The sequence below is a fragment of the Equus caballus genome, chromosome 12, assembly GCF_041296265.1.
Source record: "Equus caballus isolate H_3958 breed thoroughbred chromosome 12, TB-T2T, whole genome shotgun sequence".
NCBI classification, from domain to species: domain Eukaryota; kingdom Metazoa; phylum Chordata; class Mammalia; order Perissodactyla; family Equidae; genus Equus; species Equus caballus.
Genome location: NC_091695.1, coordinates 27,358,179 through 27,376,865, shown reverse-complemented (window position 1 = coordinate 27,376,865; position 18,687 = coordinate 27,358,179). Strand labels below are relative to the sequence as shown.

General features: G+C 38.9%; 1 protein-coding gene across 7 annotated transcripts in view; it reads left to right on the top strand.

Annotated features, from left to right (window-relative positions):
- Positions 1 to 15,948, top strand: part of LPXN (leupaxin) — a 37,517-nt gene extending 21,569 nt beyond the window's left edge. For all 7 annotated transcript variants that reach the window (XM_014729524.3, XM_070229622.1, XM_070229620.1 and 4 more), the window contains 6 exons: positions 1,323 to 1,422; positions 4,646 to 4,813; positions 5,734 to 5,907; positions 6,031 to 6,112; positions 14,191 to 14,339; positions 14,678 to 15,948. In XM_014729524.3, the coding sequence (XP_014585010.1) occupies positions 1,323 to 1,422; positions 4,646 to 4,813; positions 5,734 to 5,907; positions 6,031 to 6,112; positions 14,191 to 14,339; positions 14,678 to 14,947 (943 nt within the window). In that variant the 3' untranslated portion in view covers positions 14,948 to 15,948. The remainder of the gene's footprint in view (positions 1 to 1,322; positions 1,423 to 4,645; positions 4,814 to 5,733; positions 5,908 to 6,030; positions 6,113 to 14,190; positions 14,340 to 14,677) is intronic.
- Positions 15,949 to 18,687: the final 2,739 nt, after the last annotated feature.

Below are 18,687 nucleotides of genomic sequence, written 5' to 3'. Positions count from 1 at the left end.
CACACACACACACACACACAAACACACACAAACAGTTCTCTCCTTGTCTGGTTTTAGTATCAAGTTTCTGCAATATTCCTAGAACTTATTGGGTGATTTTCCATATTTTTCTATGTACTTGAAAATTTATATAATGCTTCTAAAAAACTATCAGGTTTTTTTTGTTTTCTGTTTCATTAATTTATGCTTTTATGCCTTCTGTTTAATTATTTTAGTCTTTGTTTATTTTTGGACTCTTAAGTTGGATATTTTGTTTATTTGTTTCTGAGCTTTCTTATTTTTCAATATTGCACTTAAGTCTGTTTATTTTCCTTTCAGTAACATTTTGCTTTCAACTCGAAGAAGCATATGTGTATGTGTGTGCATGATCTCATTACTATTTCTAAGTAGTTTTAAAATTCCGTTTATTTTTTTCTTCATCCCAAGAATTAATTAGAAGTATTTTATTTTTCCTTAAGTGGATAGTTTTTTTTAACAGTTAATTTGTACTTTCAGTCACTGCAATCTAAGAATATGTTCTGTATGGTTGACTTAGAATTTATTGAGCTTTATTTTATGTCCTTATACATGGTTAATTTTGCTAATGATTGTGCAAGTATTTGAAGAATCTGAATTTTATTTCTTGGGTCCAAAATTTTATTGATCAATAATTTATTCACAATTATATGGATATGAAACCAGCATCGTATAGATTATCTAAACTCTATCAGGGCGCTGCAGACTTTTCCTGTAAAGGGCAGATAGTAAATATTTTAGGCTTTGTGAACCATAAGGTGTTTGTCACAACTATCCAACTCTGTAGGAAAACAGGTGTACACAGTGTGTAAATGCATGGGCATGGCCAAATTTGGCCCATAGGCCTTAGTTTGTTGAGGCCTCTTCTATATTCTTATTTATTTTTTGTCTTTTGCCTGACAATTACTGAGAGAAGATATAATACTTTATAATTTAATAAAAGAATGCTATTAAAATAGTACACATTGAACCATGGCCTTAAAGCTGTTTTCAGAGGCTGCTTTGCATCTGGTTGTTGGGAGAGAATGGCTGCCCACCTACATGTGCAGCACTTTCCTTCATGCACTTGAGAACAATAGTCAGTTTTTGAGATGACCAGTTGGAGACTTGGAGACAAAAGGCAGGGAAACCTTATTCAGAGTTTTCGTCTAGTACCTATTTTTTAAAATACGTACTTGCTGTCTCTAGTTTTACTCACATTTAAGGGGTTAATAGCTAAAGCTGCATTTTCTGGTATTTTATGTATGGCTTAACATTTATTTGAGTTTTGATGTGTTAGAATGATTTTTTTTTATTTCTCTCCATAGTGAGGTCCAAGAGCCAAAGGAATCACCACCACCTCCTAAAACCTCAGCAGCCGCTCAGTTGGATGAGCTCATGGCCCACCTGAGTGAGATGCAGGCTAAGGTGAGCACAGTCCCTGTGGTGAAGCTTCCAGCGTTTATCTCTGTGGAACTCAGCTCTGCCTTCCCCCTTTAGGAATTCTTCTAAGTTGTCATTCATTTTCCCGGACTAAATTTAATTCAACAGATGAACTCAAATTTGTGCTATGTATTATCTGGACGCAAAAGATAGTATGATACAGCCTCTGATCTGAAGGAGCTTGGAGTGTGCTTGGTAAAATGAAGCATAAGTCTCTGTAACATTTACAGAATAAAAGACAGGTGGTTTTTCAAAAAATATGTGGAGCAAACATTAAGAATGTAGAGAGGTCAAGGAGATTTTGTCAGAGGTGGGGATGGGATGTGGGATGGTAACTCTGGAGAATGGAAAGCGTTTGGATGCAAAGAGATGAGAGAGGAGGTCCTTTTAGTTGAAGTGAGCCCTGAGAGCATCAGCATCTAAGGCTGGATGAAGTGTAGCAGGACTGTTAAAGAGACCTGCCTGAGCAGGATGGAGGAGACCTGTGGGCAAGCTGGGACAGAGCATGAGAGATCAAAGTGTGGCATTGAAAGTAGGACGGATGAGGATTCCTAAGCCCCATGTTGCAGTATAACCTGCCTCCTTGTTCTAGCCTCCAGAGCATGAGTGTTGAGCTCGCATGGCCTGGCAGGGAAGGAAAATCAGAGAAGTTGGCTTAAAAATGTATTAAGGGAAATATAATCTAGAATTCTTAAGGTAGGGAGTCCAACCATTTTAAATTGTTTGGGGGATTTGATATGTACGTGTGAGTGACGATGAAGTAATTTCAAGGCAGTATATAAAAATGTGTATGGGGACTGACCTGGTGGCACAGCGGTTAAGTGTGTATGCTCTGCTTCAGTGGTCCGGGGTTTGCCGGTTTGGATCTGGGGTGCGGACGTGGCACCGCTTGGCAAGCCATGCTGTGGCAGGCGTCCCACGTATAAAGTAGAGGAAGATGGGCGTGGATGTTAACTCAGGGCCAGTCTTCCTCAGCAAAAAGAGGAGAATTGGCAGCAAACGTTAGCTCAGGGCTAATCTTCCTAAAAAAAAAACAAAAAAATGTGTATGATTGGGGGAGACAGGAACCTTATCTTTGTGGGTCACCTTTGGACTCCCAGCACAGTTCCTGACACATTGTGAGTAATACATTCTTATTAGAGGGACAAATGAATAAATGTCAGAAACAAATTTTCTTTCATGTTTACAGTAAAGCTGAGTGCATTCCTCATGGTGCTGTATATCAGAAACGACTAGGAAAAAATCTACATTAGGAGTTTTAATTGTGTTGTGTTTTCTAATTGATTTAACATGCTTTGGTTTATTTACATTTAAAAGATATTCTGTTTATTTTTTGAATAGGCCATGCATTCACATTGTGCAAAAACCAAAAGTACAAAAGTTTACAGTGAGCTGTTTCTCTATCAGCTCTCTTCCCGGCCATCGGTGCTGCCCCCTGGAGGTTGTCAGTATTTCTTACATAGCCATTTAGAAGTATTCTGAAATATACAAGCAAATAGTTACAGATGTAAATACAGACATAGATTTATATATATATAAAATTGTGTTATTACTTACTTAATATTGGTTGTCCTTTTAGGCCTTTGAGACATTAACCTTCTGAACACTAATGTCTTCCACATTAGGTAACATTATATAATAGAAAAGGAAGGAAATCTGTCAGATGATAAAAGTTTCTTGAAGGGAAATGAGCATTTCTGATTAGTGAGATAATGTGAGGTTATTCCTGGCAGTAAAAATAGGATATAGAGGCCTGAAGGCAGACAGTAACAGATCACATTCGGGAGACTGCAGGGAGCCTGGCTGGCCTTGAACAATGGAGGCTTTTGACTGAGTAATGAAAGAGGAGATTGGAAAGGCAAAGTGAAGACAGAGGGTGGGAGACTTTGAACGCCTGTCTGATGAGTGCAGATTTGATGCTGGAGGTTGTGGACAGCCATTGTAGTTTTCTGATCAGGAAGTATTAGGGAGATGGTAGCAGTGGCCCAGTTGGAAGGGAGTTGAGAGAGATGGAAGCAGGACACGAAGTGATGAAGGACAAGCTGGGTATCTTTTTTGTAATTTGAGGCTCTGTCTTTGAATGGTTTATAATAACTCTTTTAGAGTTTTGCTTTAATAAATCCAATCCACCAGCAAGTCTTACCTGACAACTTCTCACCACCTTCTCCCCTAACACTGGTCCAAGTCATCACTTCTGGTTTGAATTGTTGTAATAGTCTCCCTCCTGACTAGTACCGCTAATTCTACTCTTGCTTATCTGCACTTAATTCCTCACTCAGCTACCACAGGGATCTTGTAAATTAGATTCTTTCACTTTCATGCTTGAAATCCTCCAATGGCTCCATCACCCTTGGAATAAAACCCGAGTTTATTGTGAAGGCCTGATGCCGTCTTTGCCTCTCTCTCCATCTCTTCTCATACATGCTCAATCTCACTCCCCCTGCTCTAGCTCCACTGACCTATTTTACTTTTCTTCTAATATATCAAACTGTTTCCTTGCACCGGGCCTTCTTTCCTTCTGGAATGCTTTTCCTACAAACATCAATATTTCTGGGTCCCTAAGCATATCACGCAAATATCTGCACAAGTATCACCTCCTTAGAGGGCCTTCTCTGATATTTCCCACATCTAAGTCAATTCTTTCTCACCATCCCACCCTCTGTCACTTCCACCTCCGTATATAACTTATATCTTATCTATACCTGACATTACATCATATATTTACTTGTTAAATTGTTTATTATCTATCACCCAGAGAAAGTAAACTCCACGAGGGCGGCACTCAGTAGGCCTTGTGCACTGCTCTCTACCAAAAGTCTGGAGTAGTTATTGGCACAAACTAATTGCTCAATAAACATTGCAGAATAAATGAATGAAAAGAAGATATGATTAATTGTTGACCGATGGTTGTCGTAAGAACAAGAAAAGGTATCGTCTTCAGACACTCCATTTCCTATGGTCAGAAAAGATTTATAAATGGAGGAAGATTAATCAGATTTTATTTGGCCTGAGGAACTTAGAATGAAAGGAGGATGAAAACATTTTTAGTGGTGTTACAATGTTGGATTCTACCATGTCTTGAACAAAGGTTAGGGAAAGACTAAAGGATCAGTCAGTAGAGGTGAACTTACAGGATCATGCAGAAGATGCCAACGAGGGTAAATGTACATGAAACTGATTCTCTTCATGGTTCTTCCCTTGGTACCAGGCTGCAGTGAAACCAGATGTCAGCAAGAAACACTTGCCAGACAAACGGGACGACAAGGCCTCCCTAGACTCCATGCTGGGGGGTTTGGAGCAGGATTTGCAGGACCTTGGAATTGCCACAGTGCCCAAGGGCCACTGTGCTTCCTGTCAGAAACCGATTGCTGGAAAGGTGGGATAGGCCACAATGTTCGTCCTACAGCCGTCTGTCTGTGTATATGTCTGTCTCCGTCTCACCAAAGATTGCTTTATCTCCTTACATTCTAAGACGTTTTAGTAATAGTTAATAATAACTGATCCCTTACAGTGCTCCAGGCGCTGAGCTAAGTGCTTTATAAGAATTCCCTCATTTAATAGTCACATTAGCCCTTTAAGGAAGACTCTATTACCGTTCCCGTTGTAAAGATGAAGAAACTGAGGGCTCAGGGATGTTAACTGACATGTCCAAGGTCTAGTAAGAGGTAGAGGTAAGATTTGAACCCAGGAGAGTCTGATTCTCAAATTTGAGTTCTTAAGCATTTTTCTGTACTGCCTTTACTGAAAGGAACTTCTCACTGCTTCCTCTGTTCTGACAGTCTCAGTCTAAATTAATTGATTACAATTCAGCTGCACTCAGCTCCAAATCACAGCTACAGACTCCTGCTCCACATCACCCTTCACCAGAAACCATAATGAAGGGCTTTGATTCACGCATGGGGCATGAAATGACGTGTTCAGACCTGAGGAATGAAAACTGTCATTTGGCCTTTTCCTCTTCCAGGGATCCCTTCCATGCCAAGGCCATAGTATGTCTTGTTGGTCACTACTGTGCTCTGTTTTGTTTCTCCTACCCTCTGGGGCGGTGTAGTGGTAACAAACATTTACAGGCCTCTATCAGCATGATCACTCAGGAAACTGGGCACTCTTTTACTATCCATAAAGCATAGACAACAGTCGCATAGGTAGAACCTCAGCCTAGGCCTCAGCGTTGTATGACTCCAGGGGTGTCGTTGACAAGGAATGCTTGTGAAGAGTGCCTTTCAGAGTTGTGTAAGCTGTAGGCCCTAGAGCACTCAACTGGGTTCCCATGCTAGGTCTTATTTTGTCCTCCAGGTGATCTACGCTCTAGGGCAAGCATGGCATCCAGAGCACTTCGTCTGCACTCACTGCAAAGAAGAGATTGGCTCTAGCCTCTTCTTTGAGCGGAATGGCTTGGCCTACTGCTGCAAGGACTACCACCATCTTTTTTCTCCACGCTGTGCCTACTGTGCTGCTCCCATCCAGGATGTGAGTAAATCCCCCTTACCCCTGCTTTCATGTAGTATTTAATCACTCATTTAGAACCTAGAACCGGGATAGTGTTTACAACTCTGCTGCCTTCTAACATCTCTCTGTGTGTTCCTTTTCCAGAAAGTGCTGACAGCAATGGACCAAACCTGGCACCCAGAGCACTTCTTTTGCTTTCATTGTGGAGAGGTGTTTGGTGCAGAAGGTACACCCGGAACAGTTACAAGAATACCAGCAGAGCTTTTCCTTGACCTGCCACGGTGGCCTTGAGTCCTGCCCCTACCATCCAAGTGCCCATTTCAGTACTAGATGCCATCCCTCCCTACCTTTTCCCAACATTTATAAATTTTTTCTAAATTAGTTTTTTAAATCAAAGAAATATGAATACATAGTTTAAAAATCAAATATTACTTCAAGGGTAATATCGAAAAAGATTAGCTTTTCCTTTCTCTACCCTCAAATCTAGTTCTCCTTTCCAATTTCCAATTTTTTTAACTTTTTTTCTGTTATTTACTTGTGTGTTTTAAATAATATATTACTATAGATTTTTTTTCTAGTTTTAACCATTATGTTAATCTATCAGGGAAGATGAGAATTTAGAAATGTTGTTACTACCCCATCTTACCCCCAACGTATTTTCTCTCCCCCATTCTCTCAATATATAATTAGGTTATAATTACAGGTCAGATTCAGTGTGTACATGTTGACAACTATGGAAATACTGCTTATAATTGAGCCATGTAGCAAACTGTGATTACCATAGAGCAGAGATTTTAAAGTTAGATTGCCGACTTCAAATCTGGACTGTGGTATTTATTAGTCATATGATGTTGCTCAAGTCATTTAACCTCTGTGTACCTCACTTTTCTCATCAGTAAAATGGACCTAATAATAATGCTTACCTCATAGGGTCATTTTGAGGATTTTAAGATTACAATACCATTATAGTGTTTAGGATGGTGTCCAGCACATGGAGACATAGTAATAATTAATATTATTTTCTTGGTATCATTTTTATATAAATTAATTTTTTCCTAAAGTTAATATTTGGATTTCTTTTTCATTAGCTTAATTTTTGTTGTTCTTATCTATAATTTATCTGACAGAGCTGTGAAATCCTTCTCAAAATGATCTACTATATCTGGTAACATGTCATTTCCATTTGTTTTTTCTTGGAGACTTCCATCCTCCTTGCTCCAGTCTGAAATGGTTCCTCCTCAGGCTTGCTGACAAGTGGTATTCTGGACCGTTATCTTGGGAATTCCTTTTACTACTTTCTTCTCTGGATCCTTTGTTTCTTGGATCTCATGTCTCTTAATAAATGTTACTGTCTATATTTTGGTGGAGCACATCCTCAAGTGTAGCTCCCAAGAGTAGGATAGGAGGTAAAATTTTTGAGACCTTGAATCTCTGAAAATATTTTTATTCTGTTGTCTACTTTAAGTTTCCTGGGCATAGAGTTCGAGGTGGAAGCTATTTTCCCTCATAATTTTGAAGACATTGCTTCATTGTCTTCCAGCTTCCATAGTTGAGAATTTTTTGTTATTTTGTTCTTATTCGTGATCCTTTCAATGTGACCTGTTTTTCCCTCTTTGCAAGTTTTTTTTCTTCTGTTTTCTGAATTGTCTTGATTTTTTTCTACTACTTATGTTTCTTTTGAACAGATATGACTCATACATGGAATCAGAAAACTTCTTTATTTTGTCTTTTCCTGTCCTTTTAGAATTCACTCAGTGGGGAATGTTTGCTCCTCTCTCCTAAATAAAAATTTGGACAGTCCTGTGTCTTTTCTGATTACTCTTAATAAATAATTCTAAACAGAAAGTCAGTTTAAGACACAAAACACAAAACTAAGTCCTTAGGTAATTCAGTCTGTGTAATAGCTAAAGCTTCCAACTTATTTAGAGTCAGCTACTCTCTCCCCTGATAGGTCCTTTAAGCTGCAGGAGACCAGGGCAGGGGTTTATGGCCTTTTATCTGTCCTTTCCTGCCTTTGGCATCCACCACCCTCACTCCTATTGCTAATCCTGATATCTGATCCCTCCAGAATTGAAACAGGTATGGAAGGAGATGAGACTGGAGGGCACGAACGTTCTAACTTGTCTCTTGTCTCTGCTGTTATAAATTTGCTTTATACTCTCTGGGCCTGGCAGATGTTTAACTCTGACTTTTTTTTCTTCTTGGATGCTTTTATGGGTTCAATATAGGTCCAGTTGTAAACTCTTGATTGCTTTTCACATGCCTTGGCTGGTTGTTTCCCCGTGGCACATTTCTTTGAGGATCCATTTCACACAGGTTCTTTTTTGCAGGGTTTACATTGTTCCTCCTGGTGATCTCTTAGAAATGATTATAATTATTCTGGATCATCTCTTTTACTCACATTTTCATATACGGACCATGGGAAACTTGCACCTTCCTTGCACTCAGTGGGACTGAAGTTGATTTTCAGGTACATCTGTATAAAGGATGCCATCTCCTGTGGACTTTTTCCAAGGATGAGTCAAATACCATCAACCATATCTCACTAATGGCAGGGGACACATATCTAGCTCTCTGAGTAGTCCCATTGAAATTCCTCTCTTGGCCTGAGGTTAGCAGGAATCATACCTCATCCCTTTTGGAGGTGGTGTTCGAACACCCATAGCACAGTTTTCTCCAAAGAAATCCCTCTCTCAATTTCCCTTCCTCTTTATCTGTTTGTATCCTCAGCGTGAGTGAAGAGTTCAAGAGTTATGAAAACAGTTCATGGCTACTTTGAAGGATGTCTTGCAGCTCAATTTGGAATTTGATATCTATTCCATCTTGATTCCTTACATCTTGTTATATTTGTCTTTGCCCAATGCTGCTGGTCTTTGGTTGTCCATTTCCTTTTTGAGAATGAGACACTAAAATGCTAATTTGAAGCTCTGTGGATATAGGCAGAACTTGTTGACTGGTGGACTCAACTGTATGGTACTCAGATAGGATACTCTGGCCATTTTGCTGGAGGGCCCCTGAATATTAATATTTTAGTTATCTTGAATCAATTCTACTGAAGAGATGTTCTCTCCAACAGCATTATGAGAATTAAAAAAAGAGATTGGAAGATGGGGTTTTCACCATTTATCACATCAACTGTTATTTAATGCCCATTTTTCAGTAGAAAGCTTGACTTCTTTCCTTATGGTGCCCAGTACCCTGATCACTGAGATTCTCTGACTTGACATTTCCAGAATTAATCACTGTATCTTATGGTAGGGTGGGGGATCTGATCTCCTAACAGCTCTTCAGACTTGCAACCAACCAATCCTATTTCCAGCCTCGATGACTATTTTGCGCGTGCAGTTCCTGAACCCCTCTGATGTTATGAGCTCCAGATGGCTTGAATTTTATTGGCACCTCCCCTCTGTAGAGATATAGGTTTTAGTTTCCTTGTTTTTGCCAAGCTGGTTGTCACTCATGCTTACTTTAAATTTTGGAAAATTTTATTGGTATCTCATTTGTAGCATCTCTTTTTCTTTTCTCTTTTTCTTATGGGTTTTTCTGTTTTAAATAATTCTTTATCTGTCATGTTAGTAATGTTTCAAGAGTGAGTGAAGAAAATTCCACATGTTGAGTCCCTCACCAACATGGAAACTCTCCTAAATATCAGGCATTTTATTATGTATATTTCTAACTCTTGTTCATTTAATCCCCACCACAACCTTTAGAGAGTTATTTTATTCCATATCTTACCTAGTTGCAGATGAAAACACTGAACCTCAGAGGTAAAGTGATTTTCTTACAGTCATACAACTAGAAAGTCAAAGAGATTTGAAATTTAAACTTGGGTCTTATTTCTGCAGGTTCCCTGTTTTTTCTACATCAAAACTGTCCTTTGATGGAGACTCGATTCTTCTTCTGCTACTGGATCTTTTCGCTTTCTTAGCACCAGTCTGATACATTTTATTTGAAGATAGAACTAGATCGAGCAGCACTGATAGAATCCACTAATACAGCGCTTTGTAGTAATTTACTTATTCACTGAAGCTTGTTCAGTGCTTTTCACAACTCATTAGGTCTTTCATTTCTAGATTGCACTTTAGTTAAGCCACATTTTTCATTGTGATTTGATCGAAAGCATATTAAAGTGTGTCATGGTTAAGTTTATATTGTATTGTTAGCCTCAGAAGCCTGAGAGTGACTTGAGTAGAACAGTCAGCAAGCGAACGGTGCCTGTGGGTGATTATGATGTAGAAGTTGCGTGAGAGCAGAACGACAGAATATAGACATATTTCAAACAGAAATTTAATTATATACAAAAGAAAAATTATCCTATCTGTAAGATGACCAGAAAGCACCATAAAGATACCTCGTTTTCACTGTTCTTGACTTAGGCCCCTTCTAAACAGACAAGGCTGATTGGGTCATTTATGACTTTACATAGATAGAAGCCACACATAAGACATATTTATTGAGACAACTGACAAAAAAGGCCATTTATTAATCAGAAGCTCCTCTTAAGCTGTATTTTTGCTTTTATCCTTCACTTTCTGTAAATGGGTCTCCTACTATATGGTTAGTCCATTAATTAGGTGGCATCCTGCCTTACCCTATGTCACATAGCTACACACAAAGTTTCTATAATGACAGCTTAGCCCCTGAGCCTCCTGGGAAATTAAATTCACCTGCATTTTTGTTTCAGTTCAGAAAATTATTCTTTGAGGCTCAAGTTTCTAAGCACATCAGGCCTTAGCATCCTCCCATAGGGACCAGGTCCTCGGTGCCTACGTCTTTCTTTTTAATTGTTCATTATCCAGGCCATGCAGGTGCTCCCTAATTCCCCCTGTGGTTAAGAGCCTCACAAGAGTGTAAATGCTCTCCCTCTCCCTGTGACACTTTTAATTGTTAGTATCTCTCATCCATCCTCCAGAGGTAATTGGCCCCAGAGAGCCTCTAGGAAAGTAAGTGCTGAAACTTTCTCAATTTATTGGATTACTGAATGCAAGGGTATCACAGCAAGTTTGGCTGATTGCTTTTAATTTCTCTCCCAGGACTCACCTAGTTGAAACAGAGGCTGTTACTTCCCTGCTGTCTCATTCTTGAGATCAGCTACCCTGCAAATGCCTAGATGAGGGTCATTCCTGGGTCAGTTGGCATGTCTTATAATTTTCTCAAGTAACACTTAACTTATAGGCAAGCTCAGTTTTATTTCATTTATTTTACGAAGCATCAGCATCACTTGGGGACTCCTCAGAAATGCAAATTCTTTGGCCCCATCCCAGACCTACTGAATCAGAAACTCTGAGGATAGGACCCAGAAATTTGCATATTGACAAGCTCTCCAGGTGATGGATCCATGCTAAAGTTAGAGAAAGACTGTGCTGCCCAACAGCAAGAAAGATGGTTGTGGGTGTTGGTTTATTTTTCTTAAATCGTAGGCCTTCCTACATTCAGTTACATTTGATCAGACTCTAGACATTCTTTGACAAGGTGAAGAAAGTGAGCTCTACTGTGTCTCAGGGGTATAGAAGAAAAATATAAGACAGTTTATAAATTATTAGTTTAAATTCTTAGATAAATAGGCCTTAGAAGTCTGTTAAATTGTCTCCTTTTCAAGAACAGCATAGTTGAACAAGGCAAAGCATATCAAAAAGTGACCAGCGATAGCAGAGGAACTATGGCTGCATAATTTAGGTCCCAATGCCTGGCTGCTCCTATTACCTTTTTAAAATCTGGCTGCTACGATCAAAGAGTATTTCTAGAAATAACGTTCTTCCTGGGCTGCTTTCCAATCTACTGTGCATGCTTTGCTTCCATGCTATTTTAGTGGCACACAGGTAGAGCTCTCATTCCAAAATTGTTGGCTTATGATATTTGGACTCACTGATACTGAGTTCAGTTCCCACAAAGAGGTCAAGGGCAGGATGCATTTAAGTTAGGGGTGTGACATCCAAGTTAGGCTTTGAAGGTAGGCTTAGATTTGAATCTCAGCTCCTCCACTGACTAGTTGGTTACATGTAATTTCTCTTAGATTTCCTTTTGGGAGGGTTGCTGTAAAGAATCTAATTTAAATTTAGTACTGTAGGTAAAACTCTCAGTTGGAACCAGTACAAAGCAGGTGATAACAGAAATGGGATTGCTAATAATCATCTTAGGTAGGCTCTCCAAGTAATGTCAAGGAGCGTTCTTTACAGAAAAGTTCACTTGTTTATACGTGTTCTAGTTAATCCTGGAGTGAGACTCTAAACAACAACATATTCTGGAGCTGATGGTCTCAGTTTTGCTATTGTAATATTGTTTCCATGTCTGCTCATTCAATAAATATTTGTTGAGCAAATCCTATGTATGTGTCAGGTACTATTCTAGGTACTGAGGCTACAGTGACAAAAAACGAAGTTCCCCCCTCATGGTACATATGTTCTAGTGAGGAAGACAGGCAATAATCAAACCAGCCAACTAAATAACTAACTAACTTTGTATGTTAGGTGAGAGAGAGAGAGAGAGAGAGAGTGATAGGGTGCTATTTGAAATAGAGTGGTTAGGGCAGTTGCTCTCTTAAGCAGACCCCTGGGTTAAGTGAAGGACCAAACCATCTGGGTAGCATGAGGAAGTGATTTTCAAAGCAGAGGGAATATGTCACTGAATAAGTGCTTGAAGATGAATTAGTTTATTGTGTTTTTCTTCTTTTAATGTAAAGACAATAAAAAGACATTGCAGAAATTTTCATTTATAACCCATCACCCTGTTTAACTAATGCAACATAAAAAAATTTCTCTACCAATGCTTTCTACGTTTATGAATATTTATGCATGTGTAAGTTATAGTATACCTAAAATTCCTTTTATTTCACCTAAACATTTCTCCATGTTGTCTCATAATTTTATGATAATAATTTTAATAATATACATTATTCAATTAGGATTTTATGCAGATTATAAAAGATTATGTGCCTGAAGATGTTCATTGAATTATTTATAGTTACAAATATTGGAAACAACTGAAATGCGTTCAGAATAGTATATTTAGATTACTTCTGGAGTTTTAGTAGTGCTACAATGAATGTCTGTAAACATCACTTTTTCTTATTTGAATTATTTGTGTGGATTACTTCCTGGGATTCAGATATCTATATCTTTTTTTAAAATTCTTGAATACACATTATCAAATGACTTTCCAATAGAATAATAGCATTCAACTTTATCACCAGGAATATATAAATATATAAATCACTCTGTGTATTTTCCAGCATTGGCTATTTTATTTAACGCTGTTTTTACTATTTAGCTACAATTAGAAATTAAACTACTAATTAGCAAAAATTAGAACTCCATAGATTTCTTTTGAGTTTCATGGCTTACTCATAATGTTGAACATATTATCACTAAAAGTATTTCTTCTTTCAGTGTTTTAGAGATTGTTTGTTGTTTCCTTAGTTTATAAAACAATAATTGAAACCATATATACATTTCAGAACACTTTGTATTTGCTATACTTTTCCTGAGGTGTAATTAGCAATTATTTTCCTCAGTTTTCCCTTTATCTTGGCTTTGCTTATGTTGTTTTTTGGTCATCCGTAAGTCATTCATATATATTTTTAATGTGGCTAAATTTATTAATCTTTAACTTGCTTTTGAAATTTGAGCCATTTTAATGACAGTTTTCTTATTCCCTGCTTAAAGAGGAATCCATCCATTTTTAATTCAAGTATTTGTATGATTTGAATTATTATGTATAGATCTTAAATCCATTTGGAAATTATTATTTAACAGTGTTTTATTTCTAAGTATTAGGCACTTTTGTCCAGGTGCTGTTTCAGATAGTAGAGATATAATGTGACAAGACAAACAACATCTAGTTTCTTTCAAAGCTAATGTTCCAGTGAGGGAAGACAGACCACAAAGATGATTTCAGATAATGGTAAATGCTATAAAGACAGTTAAAAAAATGAAGTGATAGATTCGGGCTGAACAGATGCCTCTCTGATAAGATGATATTTGAGCTGATTTCTGAATCACAAGATGAGACTAGCCTATCGAGACCTGGGGCAGAAGTCTGCAGGCCAAGAGAATGCCTAGTACAGATGCATCAAGGGGGAATAGATCTTAACACTTATTAAATGCTCACTATGAACCAGGCACAATGCTAAAACACTTTACATGCATTATCTCATATATTCCTTAAAACAACTCTTAGGGGTAGGTATCTATTTTGAATATGAGGACCCTGAGGTTGGAAGAATTTAAATTATTGGCCTCATCTCAGCCTTCACTTTGGCTTAAAGTCTCATACTGCAACAGTGAATCCTTGCTTTTGTCTCTTCAGGCTTTCATGAGAAGGACAAGAAGCCATATTGCCGAAAGGATTTCTTAGCCATGTTCTCACCCAAGTGTGGTGGCTGCAACCGCCCAGTGTTGGAAAACTATCTTTCAGCCATGGACACTGTCTGGCATCCTGAGTGCTTTGTTTGTGGGGTCTGTATACTTACTTATTTATCTTTTGGGTATTGGAGAAGTCAGGGGTTCTCCTCTCGGAGAGGCAGAGCTGCAACTGGTCAGAGGGTTCACAGCTCAGGATGAAGGATTGATGTGGGCTTCCTAAAGGAGACACAAAGCACAGCATCCATTGTGGGCATTTGCTTCTCCGTTTTGCAAGTGGGTGATATTCTGGTCTCCATTTGTCAAGGACCCGAGTGAGTTCCTGCAACTGGCAGGTAACTTGCAGGAACTGCAAGGCTGAAAGCTTTACTTTGCTGATGATTTACTTCTTCACATCTGCATTCCTTTCCTTTCTCTTCTTTCTGTCCCTCCAGGACTGCTTCAGTAGCTTTTCTACTGGCTCCTTTTTTGAGCTGGATGGACGTCCCTTCTGTGAGCTCCATTACCATCACCGCCGAGGAACCCTCTGCCATGGATGTGGGCAGCCCATCACTGGCCGCTGCATCAGTGCCATGGGCCACAAGTTCCATCCTGAGCACTTCGTGTGTGCTTTCTGCCTGACGCAGTTGTCGAAGGGCATCTTCAGGGAACAGAACGACAAGACCTATTGTCTACCCTGCTTCAATAAGCTCTTCCCGTTGTAATCTTAGCTGAACCCACAGCCTCTTCAGATCCCCTCTAAAATGTAAACCAAGAGACGAAAGAATACACTTGTTGTTACTGACCTTCTGCTCAATAGGCTTGTAGAGAAAGTAAAGGTGATGAACAAAGAAGGGGACTTCTAGATGTTACATGACTAAGCTTGTAGACTTAAGTTTTAGATTTCTAGTCTTTTTTTATTTTTAATTAGGTACTTGAATTTAGATCTGGGTCCTGTTGTCTAGTGCCTCTGCAGATGTATTTTCCACATGCATACATTGATTCCATCCCTGGTTTTCTCAGACTTCTCCATTTTTATGCCTATGATGGCCCTGCTCATATCTTGTCTCCTTTGGCCCTCATCACTGTCCCTTTTCAAGCTTTCCACGTTTCCCTGTGACTCATTTTCCCATAATCACTGCTGCAGACTTTATTTTGCTGTTAGGAATCGTGATCCTACTCTTAAGTTTTTTGCATCTCCCTTCAGTATATTTCTCTTTTTCAAGAGGAAGTAGATTTTAACTGAACAACTTTAAATTCTGACATCATTGACAAATAAAATGGCTTTCGGTTTTAATGACTCATTGTCATGTTTGGAGACAAACTTTCTGCTTCCCATGTTCTATGCTAGGCAGTATGTGTAATTAAATTTGTATCATATGTCTTGTTACTTTCATACAATGAGCGCTTTTTTTAATCAAAAGAAATTAAAAAGAGGGACTCCTATTCCCCAGTAACTTCCTGCTTAATTTGGGCCTATAACATTCCTTTTGTTTTATTTTTTGCACTTAGATGATTGAATCATCTTGAAAGATGGCAAAGATTCTTAAAATTGTTTTCTCACTTTGTTTACATAAGGAGAAAAACTGAATCTCCGTGAGGCGTTTGCAAGTTCATTTTTGCATATGTTTGTGTATCTCCAAACTCATCAAATTATATACATTAAATATGTCTAGTTTTCTTGTATATCAATTATGTCTCAATAAAGCTGTTTTAAAAAATGAAACATGCATCTACCTAAACTTCACAATTGTCTCATGGCTGTTCTTAGAACATCTCTGAAGAAAGATGCTATGAAAGATCATTTGATCATTTTCCAGTTTGGATTAGGAAATCCAAGCCCCAAAGAAAAATCTCCACTTATTTGTTCCTCTGCAAGATATTATAAGTAAATTTGTAGAAAAGCTTCTCGGGTTATTAAAGAATATGACTTTCTCATCTCCTATCTCAAGTAAGCTTCAGAAGGAGTCATGCTTCCTCAAAAGAGGTAGTGTTCAGATTGGTGCTATATCTTACTTACCATGGTCTTAAAAATAATTGTATGATTATTTGTTATAAAAAAAAAAAGACAGTTTAGGGGCAGACCCAGTGGCGTAGTGGTTAAGTTTGTGTGCTCCACTTTGGCCCCCCAGGGTTAGTGGGTTTGGATCCCGGGTGTGGACTTATGTACTGCTTATCAGGCCATGCTGTGGCAGCATCCCACACACAAACTAGAGGAGGATACACAGATGTTAGCTCAGTGCCAATCTTCCTCAAGCAAAAAGAGGAAGATTGGCAACAGATGTTAGTTCAAGGATAATCTTCCTCACCGACAAACCCAGAAAAATCAAAAAACAGTCTAAATTACTGAGGGAAACTCCTTCACTGGAGGAATTTTTAAAAACAGGTCCAACTTTGGTGTCTTTAGATTGGAATGGGAACAGAAGTTCTTGGAGAAGTGATGGATTAAATGATTCTTGTCAAGCTTTATTGTATCTATCTCCTCTGTTGGAATGGGTGATCAAGGGATTTTGAGAGTTAAAAGAAAGTGGTAACAGTTAATTCTATAAAATAGGAATTCCAAATGTGTATGGGAGGCCACACAGGGAGCTGTCTGGCCTCATGTCCTGTTTGCTTGGCTGAGAGTACCAGACTAAGCAAAATATGCATTCAACTTCTAAACATCCTCTTTACAGTGTCCTCACTCTGTGATGTCACATGCAGGTGTTAATATGGCAGTCTTCATGGTTGCCTTGGCAATAGGACAAAGTAAACTTGGGGTTTTAGGCCTTAAGAAAGAATGTTCAGGTACTAAAACTTTTTTTTTAAGGACTAGCTGTTTTGAAATTATAGTAGAACCTAAATATTTAAAAAGGTCAGACAAAAGCCAGAGTTCACTAAGCTGAAATTAAGCGAAGAGTTTTCCCTCTCCCAATGAATGTAAGTGGTTATATTTGTTCAAAAAGAGATGCTGCCTTCATGATCAGTGTTTTAGCAGCAAGGAAACCACGCACAAGTAAAACATTGTCCTTAAACAGAAATATTCGTGGGCCTGCCAGGTGGCGCAGCAGTTAAGTTCACTCCTTCTGCTTTGGTGGCCCAGGGTTTGCTGGTTCAGATCCTAGGTGCAGACATGCCACTGCTTAGCCAGCCATGCTGTGGCAGGCGTCCCACATATAAAGTAGAGGAAGATGGACATGGATGTTAGCTCAGGGCCAGTCTTGTCAGCAAAAAAGAGCGGGATTGGCAGCAGATGTTAGCTCAGGGATAATCTTCATGAAAAAAGAAAAGAACCCAGAAATATTCAAACTGATCACCTAGCTGCTTACTCTTGGTTCTGAGTTACTTCTAGCTTTTAGAAAATAAACCTACCTTTAAAGGACAGGGGTTTTCTACCAGTGAGTATGTATATATATATATGAATTTGCTGTAGACTGGGAACATTCTCAAAGAGGAATCCCCCAATTAGTTTGACCAATTATTCTTTGGAATAAGTGTAGCGTCCTCCAAGGTGATATTTTCATAAAGACAGCAATTATTTTTCCAAATAGGTTCTAGCATGCACTTCTAGGATTGTCAGAAGGCTGCCAGCCACATGCTCCCTTTTTCGTGACCAGTAGAGGGAGAAAGAGTATTTTTCTCTAGCTTCGCAAGCAAAAGTCCTGAGATTCGTCCTCACTGGATGAGCTTAGGTCACATACCCACCAGTGATTTTTGCCCAGGGAATGGATTGTGCAGCTTAGCTTAAACCAAACTGGACAATTCCTGACATTAGAGGCAAAACTAAGTTCCTGAAAACACAAGGACTCTGTGGGCGACGTGAATTCTTAAATCTGAGTACTGATAAGGGGGGTAATGAATCTTGAATTCATGTAATTATATGTTCAAAAATGAAAGCACTATTAACATGTTTCTGAGTTTCAAGGTAATACAGAAGGTAAGCAAGTAGATATTTCCAGTGCCCCAAGGGAACACGTCTGAGAACTCTACAGAATTCTAAAGCAGAGGAAAACCAGCAATGATGGTGTCATGAGGAACATGTGGCAGAGCTGCCGTCTTCCCTGGGCCCCCAGGGGCACAGCGTTAACAAGTATGAAAAGCAGCTTCGGTCTGGTAATCTGAAAAGGGAGATCTTCCAGCTGAAATAAAGGTGAGAAAAAGTAACAGTTTTCTTTAAAGGGAAGGGTCTTAGGGGTAAGCAGGTCCTTAATAAGGGCAATGGTGGCAGCCACTAAAATACAGGACTGAAAAACTGACTGCCTGCCTCCAAAATACTGCCAGGGCTGTGTTACTAGATAAAACTCCCTGTCAGGGCAGCATGTAAGTGCTGAATATCCAGAGCTCAAAGTACAAGTGGAAACCTATTGGGAGTCACTGGATGAGAAAGAAAGAAATCTCAGATAAGTTCTGGTGCTTGCTTGTGCTTGTTGCAAATATATAACTTTTCCAGGAGGCAACAATGTCTCAAATCTATCCTGTAAGAAAG